The sequence below is a fragment of the Podarcis bocagei genome, assembly GCF_964188305.1.
Source record: "Podarcis bocagei genome assembly, chromosome: 3".
Classification (NCBI taxonomy): Eukaryota; Metazoa; Chordata; class Lepidosauria; order Squamata; family Lacertidae; genus Podarcis; species Podarcis bocagei.
The window spans coordinates 110,327,130-110,346,164 of NC_138127.1; the positions used below are offsets into that span (position 1 = coordinate 110,327,130).

A 19,035-nucleotide genomic window follows, 5' to 3' on the forward strand; every position below is an offset into this window, starting at 1 on the left:
TAGGTCAGGGAAGCAACCCATGGCAGCTGGTGCCAAGCCAATAGATTTGGGTTGTGTGAATCTGTGGTGTAGCCTCCAAATGCTGCCTTCTGGCCCCTGCATCCCTCCCGTGTGGCCCTCGCAGCCTTTGCAGAAAACGCACGCAGGGCGGGTGTTTTAAACTCTGCAGGAATGTGACACCCTCAAGGAGTGAGTGAGGAGGCACCCCAGGGAGACAGTCCCCAATTCCCAGACCTGATCGTGATGCACAGACGTCTGTGAACAAATCCCAGAGAAACTGTGAAGCAAGCGAGAGGACCTATAAATAGGTGGATCTCGTGGGGAACGAAGGATATTGATCAGAGTCAGGCCTGGCTGAGCCGGAGAGAGTAAGAGAAGAGCCGGGAAATGGGTGGGAGACAGAAGCCTAGAATTGCAGGGACACCGAGGGTCATCTAGTCCAACCCAGAGGTTGGACAAAGACAGCTGGGTCTGGGTTCAACACACACATGGTCAAGGAGCTTCCTCAAATCAAATATCCTTTATTAGGCATAGCAAACCACACATTATCAAACAGATAATGGTGCAACATACGAGGTTTGTCCCAGTCAGATCTTTAACTCCAGAGGAAATCAATTTGCATAAATAATACAACACTACCACATCACCGATCAGTTAAGAACCACAAAATCTCTTTATAACGGCCCAGTCTTTCTACATGGACAGCACTCAAAAATTCAGCCACTATTAAAGTAATTTGATCATTCCTGTCCAAAAGCAGGTCCTGAACCTTTGGTATCATAGAATTCAGCCTATTGAGTTGTAAGGCCTCTAATAATTGTCTTCTGGCATAAATGCCAAAATCACAAGAAAAGAAAATATGCTCCAAAGTATCAGGTTCCTGTTTACTACATTTGCAGAGACGCTCTGATTCTGGGAGAGCTAAATATCTTCCTCTCACGATCACTGAGGGAAACATTAAATCTGGCTAACATAAACAGCCTGCACAATTCATGATTCTTCAGATTTGTCATGTATCCCTTTTGAAAATCTCTACACAAAGGGAGATTTAAATAGAGAGGAGAGCAAGTGCTGTGCTTTGCCACCTCGAGAGTGGAGAGAATTTTATGGATCAATGGTCTCGTTAGATCATAAAATTCATGTTCAATTGCTGTTTTAGGGGTTGTTTTTAAAAGTCTGGAACGGATTAATCCATTTTGCATTGCTTCCTGTGGGAGAGCGCGTCTTGGTTTTGGAACGCTTTGGTTTTGGAACAGACATCCAGAACAGATGGCGTTTGAGAACAAAGGTAGTATAGCAGCGATGTCCAACCGGTTGGCCACGATTAACAACAAAAAACTCAACAACTCTTGCCTCCCCCCTAAAAAAAAGCTCAACAACTGCCAGTAGATCACCGCCAGTGTTTTTATACTGGGAGTAGATCATAGTCTCTTGGGAGTTGGACGTGCCTGTTGTCTAGTATCAAAATTAAACCACTCCACCCCAAAGAATAGGAATAGAGATCTTTTCCAAAAGAAGCTCATGCCCCCTGGAAGTGGGGAGCACCCTGGAGAGTCCTTGCGGTTCACGAGGTGACCCAGGGAGGGTCTCCTCACAAGCAGGAGGGACAGCAGGGCTTTGCTGAAGTTGCTCAGACTCGCCGCCCAACAGCTGAGGTGCGGAATAGATGCTCAGCTAGGCATCTTTCAGCCTGCGGTTCTAGGGAAACAGTGCGAGGCGTCTCAACGCTTCCTCTGTCAGCAGCAAACGAAATCTGTAGCTCCAGGCAAGCAGGTACCTCTCTGTGTTTTTTGCAGGTGGATTTCACAGCAAGGAGCTCAGCTCAGCTCAGCTGGCCTGCAGGCTTCACTTCTCGGCTGAAAACCTTGGCAGGGAGCCGCTTGAGGAAGGGTTGGTTGTAAATTCAGAGGGTTGTGTCTGTCCGTCCATCCCACCCACCGGCCATCCAGCTAGCCATATCGTGCATGGACACAGCTGCAGCAGAGAGCCCCCACCCCTCCAAACTGCCTCCCCTTTCCATGAATTATTCTTGAACCATTCAATGATTTGGGTTGAATTGTTATTAAGATGTTCAGTAAATTCTCTGCAGGCGCAGACCATTCCCCCGACTCAAACTACTTCATGAGAAAATCCCCAAACTCAGTTCCATGCGTGACTCTGGGACATATCTATGCAGTAGCTTAGCTTAAAGTTTTAAGAGTCTATATGCTTATCGCATATAGGCAGTGGGGTAGCGTGGGGGGTGCAGGGGGGGCCGGCCGCACCGGGCGCAACATCTGGGGGGGGGTGCACTCGCAGCTCTCTGCCCCTACCTGGCTCACTCACGCTCTCTCACTGCAGTGCTGGCTGTGCGAATCCGATCCGAGCCGCTGGGTCGCCGCCCAATGTGGAGGGGGTGGGTGCCAAGCGTGCGGTGCGGAGAGAGAGCGAGGGACTACCTGGGGGAGGGACAGTACAGCGGCCACCCAGCGCAGCGCTGAGCGCGGGAGAGAACCACACCAGACCAGACCAGGCAGCAGCAAGAAGAAGCTGGCAGCGGCAGCAGGTTAGGGGTTAGGGGGCGCAAATTACTTGCCTTGCCCCGGGTTAGGGGGTGCAAATTACTTGCCTTGCCCCAGGTTAGGGGGTGCAAATTACTTGCCTTGCCCCGGGTGCTGACAACCCACGCTACGCCGCTGCATATAGGACCATAAAGAAGGCTGATCGCCGAAGAAAGGGTGCTTTTGAATTATGGTGCTGGAGGAGACTCTTGAGAGTCCCATGGACTGCCAGAAGATCAAACCTCTCCATTCTGAAGGAAATCAGCCCTGAGTGCTCACTGGAAGGACAGATCCTGGAGCTGAGGCTCCAAGACTTTGGCCACCTCATGAGAAGAGAAGACTCCCTGGAAAAGACCCTGATGTTGGGAAAGATGGAGGGCGCAAGGAGAAGGGGACGACAGAGGACGAGATGGCGGGACAGTGTTCTCGAAGCTACGAACATGAGTTTGACCAAACTGTGGGAGGCAGTGGAAGACAGGAGGGCCTGGCGTGCTCTGGTCCATGGGGTCACGGAGAGTCGGACACGACTAAACGACTAAACAACAACAACATGCTTATCGCATTTATAAAATTTAAATTTATTGTTGTACATTGTTTTAACTGTTTGTTTTCTTTCTGGGAATGTACCCCCAAGTGTGTTTTATAAGCTGGTCTCCGACTGTAATCAATTATCTATCTCTCTTCAGTCAATTCATTCATTCATTTATACCCCGCCTCTCACCCCTGATAGGGACTCAAGGCAACTTACAGATAAAACAGGAAAAGCAAAAGACATAGTCGGGGGAATCATTTAAAAGATCATAATAATAACTTCCAGGGGAAGAACATGGTGGATTGAACGTCTTTTGTTGGCAGGCTGCTGATGGAAATAATTACATGGAGATAGATTGTGGTCAGACATAAATCTTAGCTATTGATCAGGAGATTAACCTCTGGTGCTCTGGAAAAAAACTGTTTCTGCATTGGGAGACCGAGAAGCTGTCAGTTTCTGGGCATCCTGGTTGGGTTAAGTGACTTGTGAGCAGAGGAATCAGAATCTTGCCCAAATGTTTAGTGTTTCTAAGGATGTTTATAAAGGTAAAGGTAAAAGGACCCCTGACTATTAGGTCCAGTGGTGGATGACTCTGGGGTTGCGGCGCTCATCTCGCTTTATTGGCCGAGGGAGCCGGCATTCAGCTTCTGGGTCATGTGGCCAGCATAACTAAGCCGCTTCTGGCGAACCAGAGCAGCGCACGGAAATGCCGTTTACCTTCCTGCCGGAGTGGTACCTATTTATCTACTTGCACTTTGACGTGCTTTCGAACTGCTAGGTTGGCAGGAGCAGGGACCGAGCAACGGGAGCTCACCCCATCGTGGGGATTCGAACCACCGACCTTCTGATCAGCAAGCCCTAGGATCTTTGGTTTAACCCACAGCGCCACCTGCGTCCCTAAGGATGTTTTTAGGTGGTGCCAAAAAAAGAAAAACCACAGGGAAGGCGCTTGCCTGACATCAATAGGCAGGGAGTTCCGCAGGCCAGGTGCTGCAACACTAGAAGATTGAGTCCTCACAAATGTGGAATGAGTATTTCTGCGGCACCTGTAAACAGTGCCAGTTCTGCCCATCAAAGTGGTCAAGTTGACATTTATGGGATAAGGGGATTTCGTAGGCAAATTGGCTTACCACTCCACCTCCAAGAAATCATTCTCAATATTATAGTGTTTGAAACCATTAATCTCAAGCTCAATAAATATTTATGAAAAAATGTAAGTTGGGTACATAGGCGCAGTATTGATGCAACAGCACAAAGGATAAGTGGATCAACCATAGTCCTGAATGAACATGAACATGAACCTATTGCATGTAATTTGGCCATGCCATCCTTTGCTCTTACTATGTAATTACCGATAGTTACAGATAGGTAGCCATGTTGGTCTGCCATAGTCAAAATAAAAAAAATCCTTCCAGTAGCACCTTAAAGACCAACTAAGTTGTAATTACCGCGGAAGAATAGCTTAAGCATTTGGGACGGTCAAAGAACGGGAGATCTATGCCAGTATGAATTATATCATAGCATGTATGTTGAATCAGGGAAGGGATATTTTTTGGGGGGGGGAGTGAATATGTTCACAGATATTCCTAAGTCTTATGGTATGGAATACTGTATCCAGTTCTGGGTACTACAATTTGGGAAGGATGTGGACAAGATGTTCAGAGGAGGGCAACCAAGATGATCAAGGGTCTGGAAACCAAGCCTGATGAGGAACAGTTGAAGGAGTTGGGCATGTTTCGCCGGGAAAAGAGGCGACTGAGAGTTGATATGAGAGGCATCTTCAAATATCTCAAGGGCGGTCACATGTTCATCAATATGTGGATGATACTCAGCTCTACCTCTCTTTCAAATCGGAACCAGTGAAGGCTGTGAAGGTCCTGTGTGAGTGTGTTGAGGCGGTTGGAGGATGGATGGCAGCTAACAGATTGAGGTTGAATCCTGACAAGACAGAAGTACTGGTTTTGGGGGACAGGAGGCGGACAGGTGTGGAGGACTCCCTGGTTCTGAATGGGGCAACTGTGCCCCTGAAGGACCAGGTATGCAGCCTGGGAGTCATTTTGGACTCACAGCTGTCCATGGAGGCGCAGGTCAATTCTGTGTCCAGGGCAGCTGTTTATCAGCTCCATCTGGTACGCAGGATGAGACCCTTCTTGCCCGCAGACTGCCTCTCCATAGTACTGTAGTGCATGCTCTGGTTATCTCCCGCTTGGACTACTGCAATGCTTTCTATGTGGGGCTACCTTTGAAGGTGACCCAGAAACTACAAGTACGGTAATCAAGAATGCGGCAGCTAGACTGGTGACTGGGAGCGGCAGCCGAGACCACATAACACCGGTCCTGAGAGATCTGCATTGGCTTCCAGTATGTTTCCGAGCACAATTCAAAGTGTTGGTGCTGACCTTTAAAGCCCTAAACGGCCTCGGTCCAGTATACCTGAAGGAGCGTCTCCACCCCCATTGTTCTGCCCGGACGCTGAGGTCCAGCACTGAGGGCCTTCTGGCGGTTCCCTCACTGCGAGAAGCAAAGCTACAGGGAACCAGGCAGAGGGCCTTTTCGGTGGTGGCGCCCGCCCTGTGGAACGCCCTCCCACCAGATGTCAAAGAGAACAACAACAACCAGACTTTTAGAAGACATCTGAAGGCAGTCCTGTTTAGGGAAGCTTTTAATGTTTAACAGACTACTGTATTTTAATACTTTGTTGGAAGCTGCCCATGGTGGCTGGGGAGACCCAGCCAGATGGGCGGGGTATAAATAAATAAATTATTATTATTATTATTATTATTATTATTATTATTATTATTATTATTATGTACTGAGTTGAATAGGATCCAAAATGCAGCAGTCTGATTGGTCCTAGAACAATGCAGCAGTATGATTGGTCCATAGGAGCCACCCAATCCAGCTCCAGGTGGAAGTGAATCTGCAACCTGATTGGCCTACAGGATAATCCTGGAATTAGCCAATCATGTGGGACCCAGTGTGTAAATAATGCATATAAGGCAGACATTCTGGGGGAACTTCCATTCCTCCTCACCACTATGAGCTGAATAAAGAGCATGAAATCCACTCTCGACTCCAAGTATATTTCAGTTATTATTCTCATGCTCTGGAGGGTAGGACTCGAACCAAAGACTCAAACCAATGGCTTCAAGTTACAAGAAAGGAGATTCCAACTTAACATCAAGAAGAACTTTCTGACAGTAGGAGTTGTTTGGCAGTGGAACGGAAGCTGGTGGGCTCTCCTTCCTTGGAGGTTTTCAAGCAGACGTTGGAGGGCCACCTGCGAGGATCATAGAATCATAGAGTTGGAAGAGACCACAAGGGCCATCGAGTCCAACCCCCTGCCAAGCAGGAAACACCATCAGAGCACTCCTGACATATGGTTGCCAAGCCTCTGCTTAAAGACCTCCAAAGAAGGAGACTCCACCACACTCCTTGGCAGCAAATTCCACTGTCAAACAGCTCTTACTGTCAGGAAGTTCTTCCTAATGTTTAGGTGGAATCTTCTTTCTTGTAGTTTGGATCCATTGCTCCGTGTCCGCTTCTCTGGAGCAGCAGAAAAAAACCTTTCTCCCTCCTCTATGTGGCATCCTTTTATATATTTGAACATGGCTATCATATCACCCCTTAACCTCCTCTTCTCCAGGATCTCTTCTGCTTTGATTCCTGCATTGCAGGGGGTGGACTAGATGACCCCTGGGATCCCTTCCAGTTCTGCAACCCTATGATTGCATTATTCTGTCTGCCCAAGAGAAGGGTTTCCTGCTCAGAGCTGCTAAATTTACAGCCACTGCACAGAGGCTGAGATTAGAAGCATGTTTGAAGCCTGCGAAAGTCACATAAATTGAATTTCACTCTTATCTCTGCAGCTTCCTTGTACGGCGTTATTTAACTTCTTCTGAAATTACTCCGCTGTCTCCTTTTAATCAGAGTTCTATAGCAGCCCTGCTGGTTATACGTGATTTCATTTTATTATGTGCAAAACAGAGGCACGCAGGGAGAGAACTCCTAGATTTTTCACTATTTCCGGGTCGGATTCAGTCACATGCCAGCCAATTCAGGATGCAGAACTAAACTGCTTTTGGCACACTTGCAAAGCAGACATGCTGGTCTTTTTTTAATATAAGGGGTGTGATGTGGAGATGAACTGGTCAGCGTGGGACTTGAATCAGTGTCATTTAAGGTCCCCTCACTTCCACCCAAAGGAGCCCAGGACGCCAAACAAAAAAGGCAATGTAACTTTAAAAATAAAATTTAAAAAAGCATTAAGAACAGTGGTCCTCATACTTCTTTAACAGGGCACCAGTTCACTCTTCTTCAAGCACTGTTGGGAGCTAGACTATAGTTTGGGGAGAGAGGAAATGAACGAATTCCCATACACACTGCACATATCCCCCTCCCCTATTATTTATTTTTGGGGGCCTAAATCCCACACTTTGTCCATGGAGTTTTGACAAACCTAGACAGCATCTTAAACAGCAGAGACATCATCTTGCCGACAAAGGTCCCTATCGTTAAAGCCATGATTTTCCCAGTAGTGATGGATGGAAGTGAGAGCTGGACCATAAAGAAGGCTGATCGCCGAAGAATGGATGCTTTTGAAGAAGATTCAACCGATCCATTCTGAAGGAAATCAGCCCTGAGTGCTCACTGGAAGGACAGATCCTGAAGCTGAGGCTCCAGTTCTTTGGCCACCTCATGAGAAGAGAAGACTCCCTGGAAAAGACCCTGATGTTGGGGAAGATGGAGGGCACAAGGAGAAGGGGACGACAGAGGACGAGATGGTGGGACAGTGTTCTCGAAGCTACCAGCATGAGTTTGACCAAACTGGGGGAGGCAGTGGAAGACAGGAGGGCCTGGCGTGCTCTGGTCACAAAGAGTCGGACACGACTCAACGACTAATCAACAACAAAATCCATTGAAGTTGAAAAGTGTCCCTGAATTCATTGAAAAAATCTGGTAACCTTACCTTAGCTGGAGTGAAAATGCACTTCAGAATATGCCTCTCTTCCACTTTCTATGCCCTGTTCAGAGTCACAAGTGGCGCATTCTGGGCTGCAGCCCTAGGCACATTTCCCCAGGGGATCGGTTGATTGATTGATTGATTGATTGATTGATTTGGTACCCTGTAATCCCTGCATGGCTCATGCACAGTCAGAGTAAAACAGTCCCTAACCCACAGACTTCCTGCCAACCTAGCAGTTCAAAAGCATGTCAAAGTGCAAGTAGATAAATAGGTACTGCTCTGGCGGGAAAGTAAACGGCGTTTCTGTGCGTTGCTCTGGTTTGCCAGAAGCGGCTTAGTCATGCTGGCCACATAACCTGGAAGCTGTACATCGGCTCCCTCGGCCAATAAAGGGAGATGAGTGCCGCAACCCCAGAGTCGTCTGCAACTGGACCTAACGGTCAGGGGTTCCTTTACCTTTACAACATTCCTAGAGTGGACATGGAAGGGGAAACCAGTGTTCTGAGAGCCCAGCCTTGCCCACTTCCCTTGCTGGGTTTCCAGAGGTGGGAATTACTTTCAAATTTATTCTTATGCTGCAAACAGCACAGCAGCTCAAGGTGTTTGGTGCTGATGGGGGTGTGGACTCAAGGGCATCCTGATCAAATTTGCAGATGACACCAAACTGGGAGGGGTGGCTAACACCCCAGAGGACAGGATCACACTTCAAAACGACCTTGACAGATTAGAGAACTGGGCAAAAACAAACAAGATGAATTTTAACAGGGAGAAATGTAAAGTATTGCACTTGGGCAAAAAAAATGAGAGGCACAAATACAAGATGGGGGGCACCTGGCTTGACAGCAGTACATGCAAAAAGGATCTAGGAATCTTGGTTGACCACAAACTTGACATGAGCCAACAGTGTGACGCGGCAGCTAAAAAAGCCAATGCAATTCTGGGCTGCATCAATAGGAGTATAGCATCTAGATCAAGGGAAGTAATAGTGCCACTGTATTCTGCTCTGGTCAGACCTCACCTGGAGTACTGTGTCCAGTTCTGGGCACCACAGTTCAAGAAGGACACTGACAAACTGGAACGTGTCCAGAGGAGGGCAACCAAAATGGTCAAAGGCCTGGAAACGATGCCTTATGAGGAACGGCTAAGGGAGCTGGGCATGTTTAGCCTGGAGAAGAGGAGGTTAAGGGGTGATATGATAGCCATGTTCAAATATATAAAAAGATGTCACATAGAGGAGGGAGAAAGGTTGTTTTCTGCTGCTCCAGAGAAGCGGACACGGAGCAATGGATCCAAACTACAAGAAAGAAGATTCCACCTAAACATTAGGAAGAACTTCCTGACAGTAAGAGCTGTTTGACAGTGGAATTTGCTGCCAAGGAGTGTGGTGGAGTCTCCTTCTTTGGAGCTCTTTAAGCAGAGGCTTGACAACCATATGTCAGGAGTGCTCTGATGGTGTTTCCTGCTTGGCAGGGGGTTGGACTCGATGGCCCTTGTGGTCTCTTCCAACTCTAGGATTCTATGATTCTATGATTCTATGAAAGCTGATACTGGAGCTCAGCATGAGCTGCTAAGTGCCCAGTCCGAATCTCACGCCACCGCAAAGTCAGTCTTGCCTGCCCTCAGAACCATCCCTACAGTATGAGGTTGTTGTTAATAATAATAATAATAATAATACCCCCCCCCCATCTGGCTGGGTTTCCCCAGCCACTCTGGGCAGCTTCCAACAAAGTATTAAAAACACAATAAAACACCAAACATTAAAAACTTCCCTAAACAGGGCTGCCTTCAGATGTCATCTAAACGTCAGATAGCTGGTTTTTTCCTTGACATCTGACGGGAGGGCGTTCCACAGGGCGGGCGTCACAAGACTGCTGGCCTACCTCACAGGCGAGGATTGCCGATGCAATGGCTGCAGAATTAAAAGCTCAAATTATCGCTCCATGCAGTGGATGCCTGGAGCATCCTGCTAGAGTAGGCGATGTGTTTGGAACATGTGTGCATGCCATCGGATGCAATAGCTGCGTGATGAAATCTACACACATTCATGCACAAAGGTTGTGTTAGAGGAGACGTCACAAGAAAGGGGCAGAGCGGAGGCTGTGCCTGCAGAGAGTCCAAGGTTCAGTGCATAGCATCTGCCCAGGTAAGTCTGGGCTCTGAACTTTGGGCTGGAGTTGGAAAAAAGGGACAAGGTGCCTTTTCCTTCTAGTTCTCTTAGAGTCTAGATTTAAGCACTGGGGAGCAGGGATGCCTCATAAAAGCAGAGAAGCAAAGAATAATAGACTCTCAGAGCTGGGTCCAAGTTTCTGGCCCCATATTTATCGAGAATTGCTGACGGTCCTCAGGAAGCCCAAATAATATACTTATTAAACGACGAAGATACAAGTAGATCCCTTGCAGTCGCTAGATACCTGATTAATGTTTTATTTCAAAAGAGGAGAAATGGATCACTGTATGTCTCTGACAGCTTAGCTAAACTTAAGAACCATCAATAAGTGCCAGAACTAAGACACATACCCCCTAAAATCTGATGGATCTGAATTGCGGTTTACATAGAGGGAGCTTATTGTGTATAGTGTTTACTTAACTGAAGTAAAATTGGTTCTATATGGGTGTTTTAACTTGGAACTGTTTAAATTGTATTGTCTATGGATAAATTCTGATGTATTGCTTTCGATATGGGCCAATGGATGCAATAAATCTATCTATCTATCTATCTATCTCAGAGCTGGAAGGGACCCTGAAGGACATCTAGCCCAACCCCCTACAAGCTCTGGGATCTCAACTAAAGCATCCAAGACAGATGACCATCTAACCTCTGCCGAAAAACCTCCAAGGAAAGACAGTCCGCAACCTCCCAAGAGAGTCCGTTCCACTGTCTTACAGCTCTTACGTCAGAAAGTTTTTTCCCGTATGTTTAGTCGGAATCTCCTTCCTTGTAACGTGAAGCCATGAGTTCGAGTCCTACCCTCCAGAGCAGGAGAAAACAAGCTTGCTCCATCTTCCATGCGAGAGCCTTTGAGATATTTGAAGATGGCTCTCATATCTCCTCTCAGTCTCCTCTTTTCCAGGCTAAATATACCCAGCTCCTTCAACCGTATCTCACAGCACTTAGTTTCCGGACCCTTGATCACCTTGGTTGCCCTCACCTGCACAAGTTCCAACTTGTCAACATCCTTCTTAAATTGCGTCTCACCAGTCTGGGCTCTGCTATTTATTTCTTTGCTTACTTAAAACATTTTAAAGGCCCTACTCATACACCAATGAAGATAGCATCGAAAACAACATTAAAACCCCTGCAAAAATACAAAAAGCAGCACCACAATCAACACAAAACACTGGTTTTATTGCATTGATCTCCCACAACTGATCTCCTCTCCAAAGAGTCCTCGGTTCACCCCGCTCCTCAGTTAATCTGTACAACGACCCTGAAAGGTAGGGTAAGAGGCTGCGACTGTCATCCCGTGAGCTTCAAGACTGAGTGGGAATTTGAACCCAGGTCTCCCAGGTTGTGCTCCAGTGCTCTAACCACTACACCACACTGACTCTTCGCTGGGCCCAAGAGGCTGGCTGGAACAAACGGCGTTGCTTACTGACTGCAGAAATAAGGGAAGTGATCAGTGGAGTTTCACTAGATCTGGAGAGACTGTAGGAAAAAGGCCGGATTTCGGAGGCTACTAGGGGAAGGGGCGTAAGCTCAGTGGTTGGAGCAGCAGTTCTGAATGCACAAAGATTCAGTCCTCATCTCTGGTTAGGGCAGGGGTCAGCAAACTTTTTCAGCAGGGGGCCGGTTCACTGTCCCTCAGACAGTGGGGCCGGACTATATTTGGGGGTGGGGGGAATGAACGAATTCCTATGCCCCACAAATAACCCAGAGATGCATTTTAAATAAAAGCACACATTCTACTCATGTAAAAACACTGATTCCCAGACCGTCCGTGGGCCGGATTGAGAAGGCGATTGGGCCAGATCCGGCCTCCGGGCCTTAGTTTGCCTACCCATGGGTTAGGGCTGGGGAAAGATCCCAACTTGAAACCTTGGAGACTTTCACTGTTGCCAGCCAGTGCAGAAAAGGAGACAGAGCGACGGTCTGACTCAGTATCAAATCGCTTCCTTCCTCTGTTCCTTGCTTGCTGCTTTCTTCGTGAAAGCAGTTTCGGCGGAAGAATCTGAAGCCAGGCAGAGGGGCAGGGCACTCCTGTGTCACCTTCTCCCGCCCCCCAGTTGTGGTACAGGATGCGACCCTGACCTGTCTGCTCCGAAAGGACCGAGCTGGCTCTTTCAGCAACTGCGACTTCCTCCATGTGGGGAGAGCCAGTGTAGTGGTGAGGGGGTCGGGCTAGGACCTGGAGGAGAACTGGGTTCGAATCCCCACTTGGCTCATAGAGCTCGCTGAGTATCACCTGGGGCTGGCCACTCACTCTCAGCCTAACCTACCTGACAGGGATGTTGTGGAGATTAAATGAGGAATGCAAGCCACCTCGAACTCCACGGAGGAAAAGGTGCGGTAGCAACAGAATGAATACGTAATAAATAAGAGCTTTTGCAAAGAGTCTCGCAAGAATCTGGAACACATCTTCCCTCCTCCATCTGTCTCAATTTATATAAGCCACTTGGGCAACATGACTACCATGCGATAGCTCAGTTGGTAGAGGATGAGACTTAGGGTCAGGGGTTCAAGCCCCACATTGGGCAAACAAATTCCTGCTTCGCAGGGGGTTGGAATAGATGACTCTGGGGGTCCCTGCCAACTGTGCAATTCTATGATTCTTTGGGAGGATGCTGCCACACAGCCACGACTAACTGGAGCCACCAGAATACTCCCCTTTAAAAAAAGAAAATCAACTCCAGCCAACTTTGGCATGCGCAAAATGATGGCGTGAGCCCCCCAGTTTCTCAGGTTGGAGCTGCCCCGGTGGCAGACAGGTGAGCGAGCCCCTCTCACCTGGGCCCTGTCCTTGCTCCTGCAGCCCCAAAGCGACTCCCCTGCGGAGAACTTTTTGCTGCCATCAGAGGACCCCCGACCCTGTGCCTGCAGCCCAGCGCCCCCTACGTACCAGCCGCCGTCCCCACATGCGGACATACCTCTGAAAGCTACTTTGGCAATCCTGTCTCCTTTGCCCCGCAGGTCAGTGACCGTCTTCAGGTGCACCACCAAAGCCATGTTGCCGGTGGGGATGCTGTGGCAGCCCAGTAGCTACGACAGACTGGCAGGGTTGGACCGTGGCGTCTTGATCCCGCAGCCGGGCTTTTCCTGGGGGCTCAGAGCTCTGCCATCCTCTGCTGGTCTCTGCCGGGCCAGTCAGGGCGCATCTCCTCCGCCGTCGGCGTCTCCTCCCTCCCTGGACCAGGAGGAGAGGCGACCCGGAGCCGTGTGACGGTTCAGCTGCTTCTCAAAGCGCTGCAAGCTCAATTATTCAGGAGCTGTCGCAGAAAAGTACCGCTTGGCTTTCTCTCTCTCTCTCTCTCTCTGGGCACAACCCTTCGGCTGGTATCCTGGCTCACCGGCAAAGCTCTCCTCTGCCCTGGGCCCCCCCGCCGCCACCCCCTCCTCCCTCCTCCATCCTTTGCTACTGCAGCAGCAACAGCAGCCGCGCTCCTTCGCAGCCTCTCCAGCCGCGCGCAACTTGGCGGATGGCTCAGGGATAACGGAGGAGCATCTTCTCCACGTTGCCTTCATCCAGCGGCGGCTGGAGCTACAGCTGGCTGCGGTTAACCCCTTAGCTGCTGCACCCTACGAAGAAGGGGGGGGGAGAGGGGGGTTGTCTGGTCCAGCTACTGCTGCTCTGGAGATTTCGGGAATGGGGCGCATCTCTTACAGGTCAGCTCCTTCAGGCTGCAGCACATACAACTAGCTGGCACGTCGGAGGGAGGAGGGTCCCCAAATTCTGAGGCTGAGCCTTGCTTGCAGTATCGGGGTCCCCCCCTTCAAAGCACAGGGGATTCGGCGCTGCTGGTTTCATTTCTGTAGGCGCCTGGGTCGGTGGGGATGACTTGCTCTTATGGAGCCCTGCGGAATGATCAGGTCCAGCCTGGTTTCGCAGCAATGCTTCGAGCGATGCCCCAAGCAGGGCTTAAGTTTCTTATATATTTCCTTGCATTTAAATCCCACCTATCGCCCAAGGAGCTCAAGGCGGTATATATGCCCCCCCTCCTCATTTAATCCTCACAACACCCCTGAGAAGTAGGCTGGGCTGAGAGGCAGTGACTTACACCCGCACCTTTGATTTATTGGATTTGATTGACATCCTATGCCCTTTTAAAATGTGGGTGGGTTTTTTTGGGGGGGGTTATTGAAGTTTTTTTTAAAAAAAAATCTTTATTTTTGTGGTTTTATATTTCGAATTTTTCTGTGAACTGCCCTGAGACCTCTGGGTATAGGGCGGTATATACAGTGGTACCTCGGGTTAAGTACTTAATTCGTTCCAGAGGTCCGTACTTAACCTGAAACTGTTCTTAACCTGAAGCACTACTTTAGCTAATGGGGCCTCCTGCTGCCGCCGCACGATTTCTGTTCTCATCCTGAAGCAAAGTTCTTAACCTGAAGCACTATTTCTGGGTTAGCGGAGTCTGTAACCTGAAGCGTCTGTAACCCGAAGCGTATGTAACCTGAGGTACCACTGTAAATTCAACAACAACAACACACACACAAGGTCACCCAGTGAGAGCTTCATGGCCAAACGGGATTGCAACCCTGCTCTCTCCCAGGTCATAATCTACCACACTGACTTCTTCCAAGAGCTTCGTAGATGAACCTCGACCGGCAGGAGCAGTCTACCCTTGAGAGCCGCCTGCTCGGAACCAGTAGCAGAGAGGGGAGGCTGCTGTCTTCCTGCCTTGCTTGGGGGATTCCCAGAGGGGATCATTGTTGCCTGTTATTTCCATAGCCATTTTCAATACGTAATCGGAGTTTTCTATTCATTTTCTCCTTCGCCTTTGCAACCGCCCTGCAATGTAAGTTGGGCAGAGGGACGGTGACCACAGGCGATTTCTGTAGGACTGAACTGTTGAAATCCCCTTTTAAAGCCATCCAACGTAGTGGCCATCATATTCTTATGTTCTTAACTTGGTAGTTTGAGTAATCTAAATTGGTTGCATGTTATAGGCTGGTGTGCATTGATGCTTCTCCCAAGCCCATAGAACCGTGGAACTGTAGTCCAGCCCTGCAGTGCAGGAATCGCTAGTAAAGATCCCTGTTCAAAATTATTGTTGTTGTTGTTGTTTATATCCTGCCCATCTGACCGGGTTTCCCCAGCCACTGTGGGCAGCTCCTAGCAGCATATTAAAAGCACAATAAAACATCAAACATTAAAAGCTTCCCTAAACAGGGCTGCCTTCAGATGTCTTCTAAAAGTCAGTTGTTTATTTCCTTGACATCTGATGGGAGGGCATTCCACAGGGCGGGCACCACCACTGAGAAGGCCCTCTGCTTGGTTCCCTGTAACCTCACTTCTCACAGGGAGGGAACCACCAGAAGGCCCTTGGAGCTGGACCTCAGTGTCCTAGCAGAACGATGGAGGTGGAGACGCTCCTTCAGGTCTACTTGGCTGAGGCCGTTTAGAGCTTTTCGCTTAATTAGATGACCTTTTGAGTTTGTGCAGGTAGCAAACAAATTTTAGAGGTGCCCCCACACTTTCCATGCGCCTCGTTGCAGAGGATGACTCAATGCGCCTCCGCTCCAGAGATCACCTTTTGGAGCTAGCCCCAAATGTTTCTTCATTTTAATGAGGCCGTTCTTCAGCTGGTGGGCCTGGTGACAGATAGGCGAAGGAGCAAGCAGCCTTGGCAGCCAGGAGAACTGTCTCCCTGCTGGGCTGGAGAGGCAATGAGGTGAGGTGGAGCAGCTGGCAGGGGGAGCGACTGAGGATTATAAGAAAAATATTCTCCCTCTCTCTTCCCTGAGGGCGTTTCAGATACACTGCAAATACTATCGATTAGCAGGTCTGCTGCTTGGGAGAATTTGGGAGGTTGAGTAATCCAGACTGGTTAGAGGATGATGTGGATTAATGCTTCTGTCAGGCACATCGCCGAGTGATTCCTGGTGCTCAGTCAGAGCTCCATGTGGTCCAGTCAGGTCTGGCATCCAAACAGGCTCAGCATCTTGCTTCTCACATAGGATGGCTAGAAGCTTCTCCCCCTCACCTCCAAAACATAAAAGCTTATTTCCAGTAATACTAATTTATATATTACAGTCAAAGACCATAACATAACATAACACAATAAAAACAGCATTCATAAAGATAAAATATACAATCGGAGCAGATTGCAGCAATAGCTCATGACTTAAAATTGAGATATAAACATGTTGTTGTTGTTGTTTAGTCGTTTAGTCGTGTCCGACTCTTCGTGACCCCATGGACCAGAGCACGCCAGGCACTCCTGTCTTCCACTGCCTCCTGCAGTTTAGTCACCTGTACAGCTGAGATTTGGGCTACCATAAGAAATTGACCCTGAGGCACCCCAAAGGGCAACTTCAGCATTTCCCCAGTAAGCTATTTTATTCTAGAGGGTGATCTGTGCCTACAAATCTGGGCGCAGAATCTCACTACCAGCTATGTCGTTTTATGATCTTTGCCTAAGAGGAGGGAATTAACTTTAGACTTGTCTGAAAGATCGGCAAGCCTCTTCAGCAAAGGATCAACGGTGTCTCTATGAATCTCAACATAAAAAGGACATCTAAAAATATATGATTGAGGCTTCCTATTTCCCCTAATGGGCAGGTGCAAAGTCTCTGTGTGTACGGGACCCAGTATCTGCACCCTTATTTCCATTATCTGATGGCTCCCATAAGCTAGGGATGTGCTGGAAATCAATGGGGGCACTGCACCTCACATATAATGTCATGCTCTGCAACATCTTGAGTCCCCAAACTGAGATGTGAGTCTTCCTGCCTGTGCTCACGTGTGAGTTACGTGACCCGGGAGAGATTAAGGAGCTGAGAAGATGTGCTTTTTTCCAGGGCTGTGCTCATGTAGGGCCCTAAGACACATGTTTTGGGGCACTGTTCGCGATCGCGGTTTTGAAAAGGTGCATTTTCAGGTAGGGTAGAATTATCCTGGAGAAGAGAAGACATGAGAGCCCTCCTGAAATATCTGAAGGGCTGCCCCACGGAAGATGGAGCCAGCTTGTTTTCTGCTGCTCTGGAAGGTAGGACCCGAACTGATGGATTCAAAGGACAAGACAGGAGATGTCAACTGAACATCTGGAAGGACTTTCTGACAGTGTTTGACAGCGGAATGGTCTCCCTTGGAAGGTGGTGGACTCTCCTTCCTTGGTGGTTCTGAAGGAGAGGTTGGATGGACACCTGTCAGGGATACTTGAGCTGAGCTTCTGGCACTGCAAAGGGGTTGGACTTAATGATCTTTGGAGTTCATCCCAACTTCTATGGTTCTATGTGCCTGAGAGAAGCATCAATGCACATCATCTTATAACATGTAACCAATTTAGATTACTCAAACCATCTAGGTTGGTGGCCATCAATGCATAATAATAATAATAATAATAATAATAATAATAATAATAATAATAATACAATAATAATAATAATAATAATTATAATATAATATAATATAATAATAACAATAATAACAATAACAACAACAACAACAACAACAACAACAACAACAACAACAATAATAATAATAATAATAATAATAATAATAATAATAATAATTTATTATTTATACCCCACCCATCTGGCTGGGTTTCCCCAGCCACTCTGGGTGGCTTCCAACAAAGTATTAAAATACAGTGGTGTGTTAAACATTAAAAGCTTCCCTAAACAGGGCTGCCTTCAGATGTCTTTTGAAAGTCAGATAGCTTTTTTCCTCTTTGACATCTGGTGGGAAGGCATTCCACAGGGCGGGCGCCACCACCGAGAAGGCCCTCTGCCTGGTTCCCTGTAACTTGGCTTCTCACAGGGAGGGAACCGCCAGAAGGCCCTCAGTGCTGGACCTCAGTGTCCAGGCTGAACGATGGGGGTGGAGACGCTCCTTCAGCTATACTGGGCCGAGGCCGTTTAGGGCTTTAAAGGTCAGCACCAACACTTTGAATTGTGCTCAGAAACGTACTGGGAGCCAGTGTAGGTCTTTCAAGACCGGTGTTATATGGTCTCGGCAGCCACTCCCAGTCACCAGTCTAGCTGCCACATTCTGGATTAATTGCAGTTTCTGGGTCACCTTCAAAGGTAGCCCCACATAGAGCGCATTGCAGTAGTCCAAGCGGGAGATAACCAGAGCATGCACCACTCTGGCGAGGCGGTCCACCGGCAGGGAGGGTCTCATCCTGCATACCAGATGGAGCTGGTAAACAGCTGTCCTGGACACAGAATTGACCTGTGCCTCCATGGACAGCTGTGAGTCCAGAATGACTCCCAGGCTGCACACCTGGTTCTTCAGGGGCACAGTTGCCCCATTCAGGGGTACAGTGTTCTGTACAAAATTTGGAACTGATTCAGGACTCCCTATGCATCCTTTCCATTCCTGATGCAAAAAAAGTGCTATATGATTTGAAACTCAAAAATCCGAAGGGAATATTCCAAAGAAATGGGTTTCGGAAGGCTCTGAAGCTGCAACTGTTTTTAGCATGTGTGAACAATGAGCTGCAGGGGGGGTTTCCCCCCCACTTGCTTCCCCCCTGATAATTTAGCAGCTTAGGGTGGGTGAGCGTGTGGGAAGGGTGTTGCATTCTCATTCAGTGTCAGAAATCACCTCCCACCTCTGCTCAGGCAAGCTGCTGAATGCCTGCGATTTGCAAAATGCGGCTGTGTGCGCGAGAGAGTTGTGAAAGGAGAAGCATTGCAATGCTCTTCGTGGCGGGTTATCTGGACAAAGCATCCCTCTCACTTGGCACTGGAGCGCCAGTCGTTCTTCTAATGTCTCCTCCTAACAGTGACCAGCAGGTATCTTTCTGCAGCGGCTCCGGCAGAGACGGCGACGGAGAATGTTTTCTCAATTCATAGCTGACTAGAAATTAGCACCTGCCACGATAAGAGCAAA

General features: G+C 48.4%; 1 protein-coding gene across 17 annotated transcripts in view; it reads right to left on the reverse strand.

The window, feature by feature from the left end:
• OTOF (otoferlin) overlaps positions 1-13,812 on the reverse strand; it is a 218,315-nt gene extending 204,503 nt beyond the window's left edge. For 8 of the 17 annotated variants that reach the window (XM_081188315.1, XM_081188324.1, XM_081188322.1 and 5 more), the window contains exon 1: positions 13,124-13,811. In XM_081188315.1, coding sequence (XP_081044441.1) covers positions 13,124-13,202 — 79 coding nt within the window. In that variant the 5' untranslated portion in view covers positions 13,203-13,811. Of the gene's footprint in view, positions 1-13,123 lie in introns of all 17 variants that reach the window. The other 9 variants (XM_081188314.1, XM_081188321.1, XM_081188312.1 and 6 more) reach the window with 3 other exon arrangements.
• Positions 13,813-19,035: the final 5,223 nt, after the last annotated feature.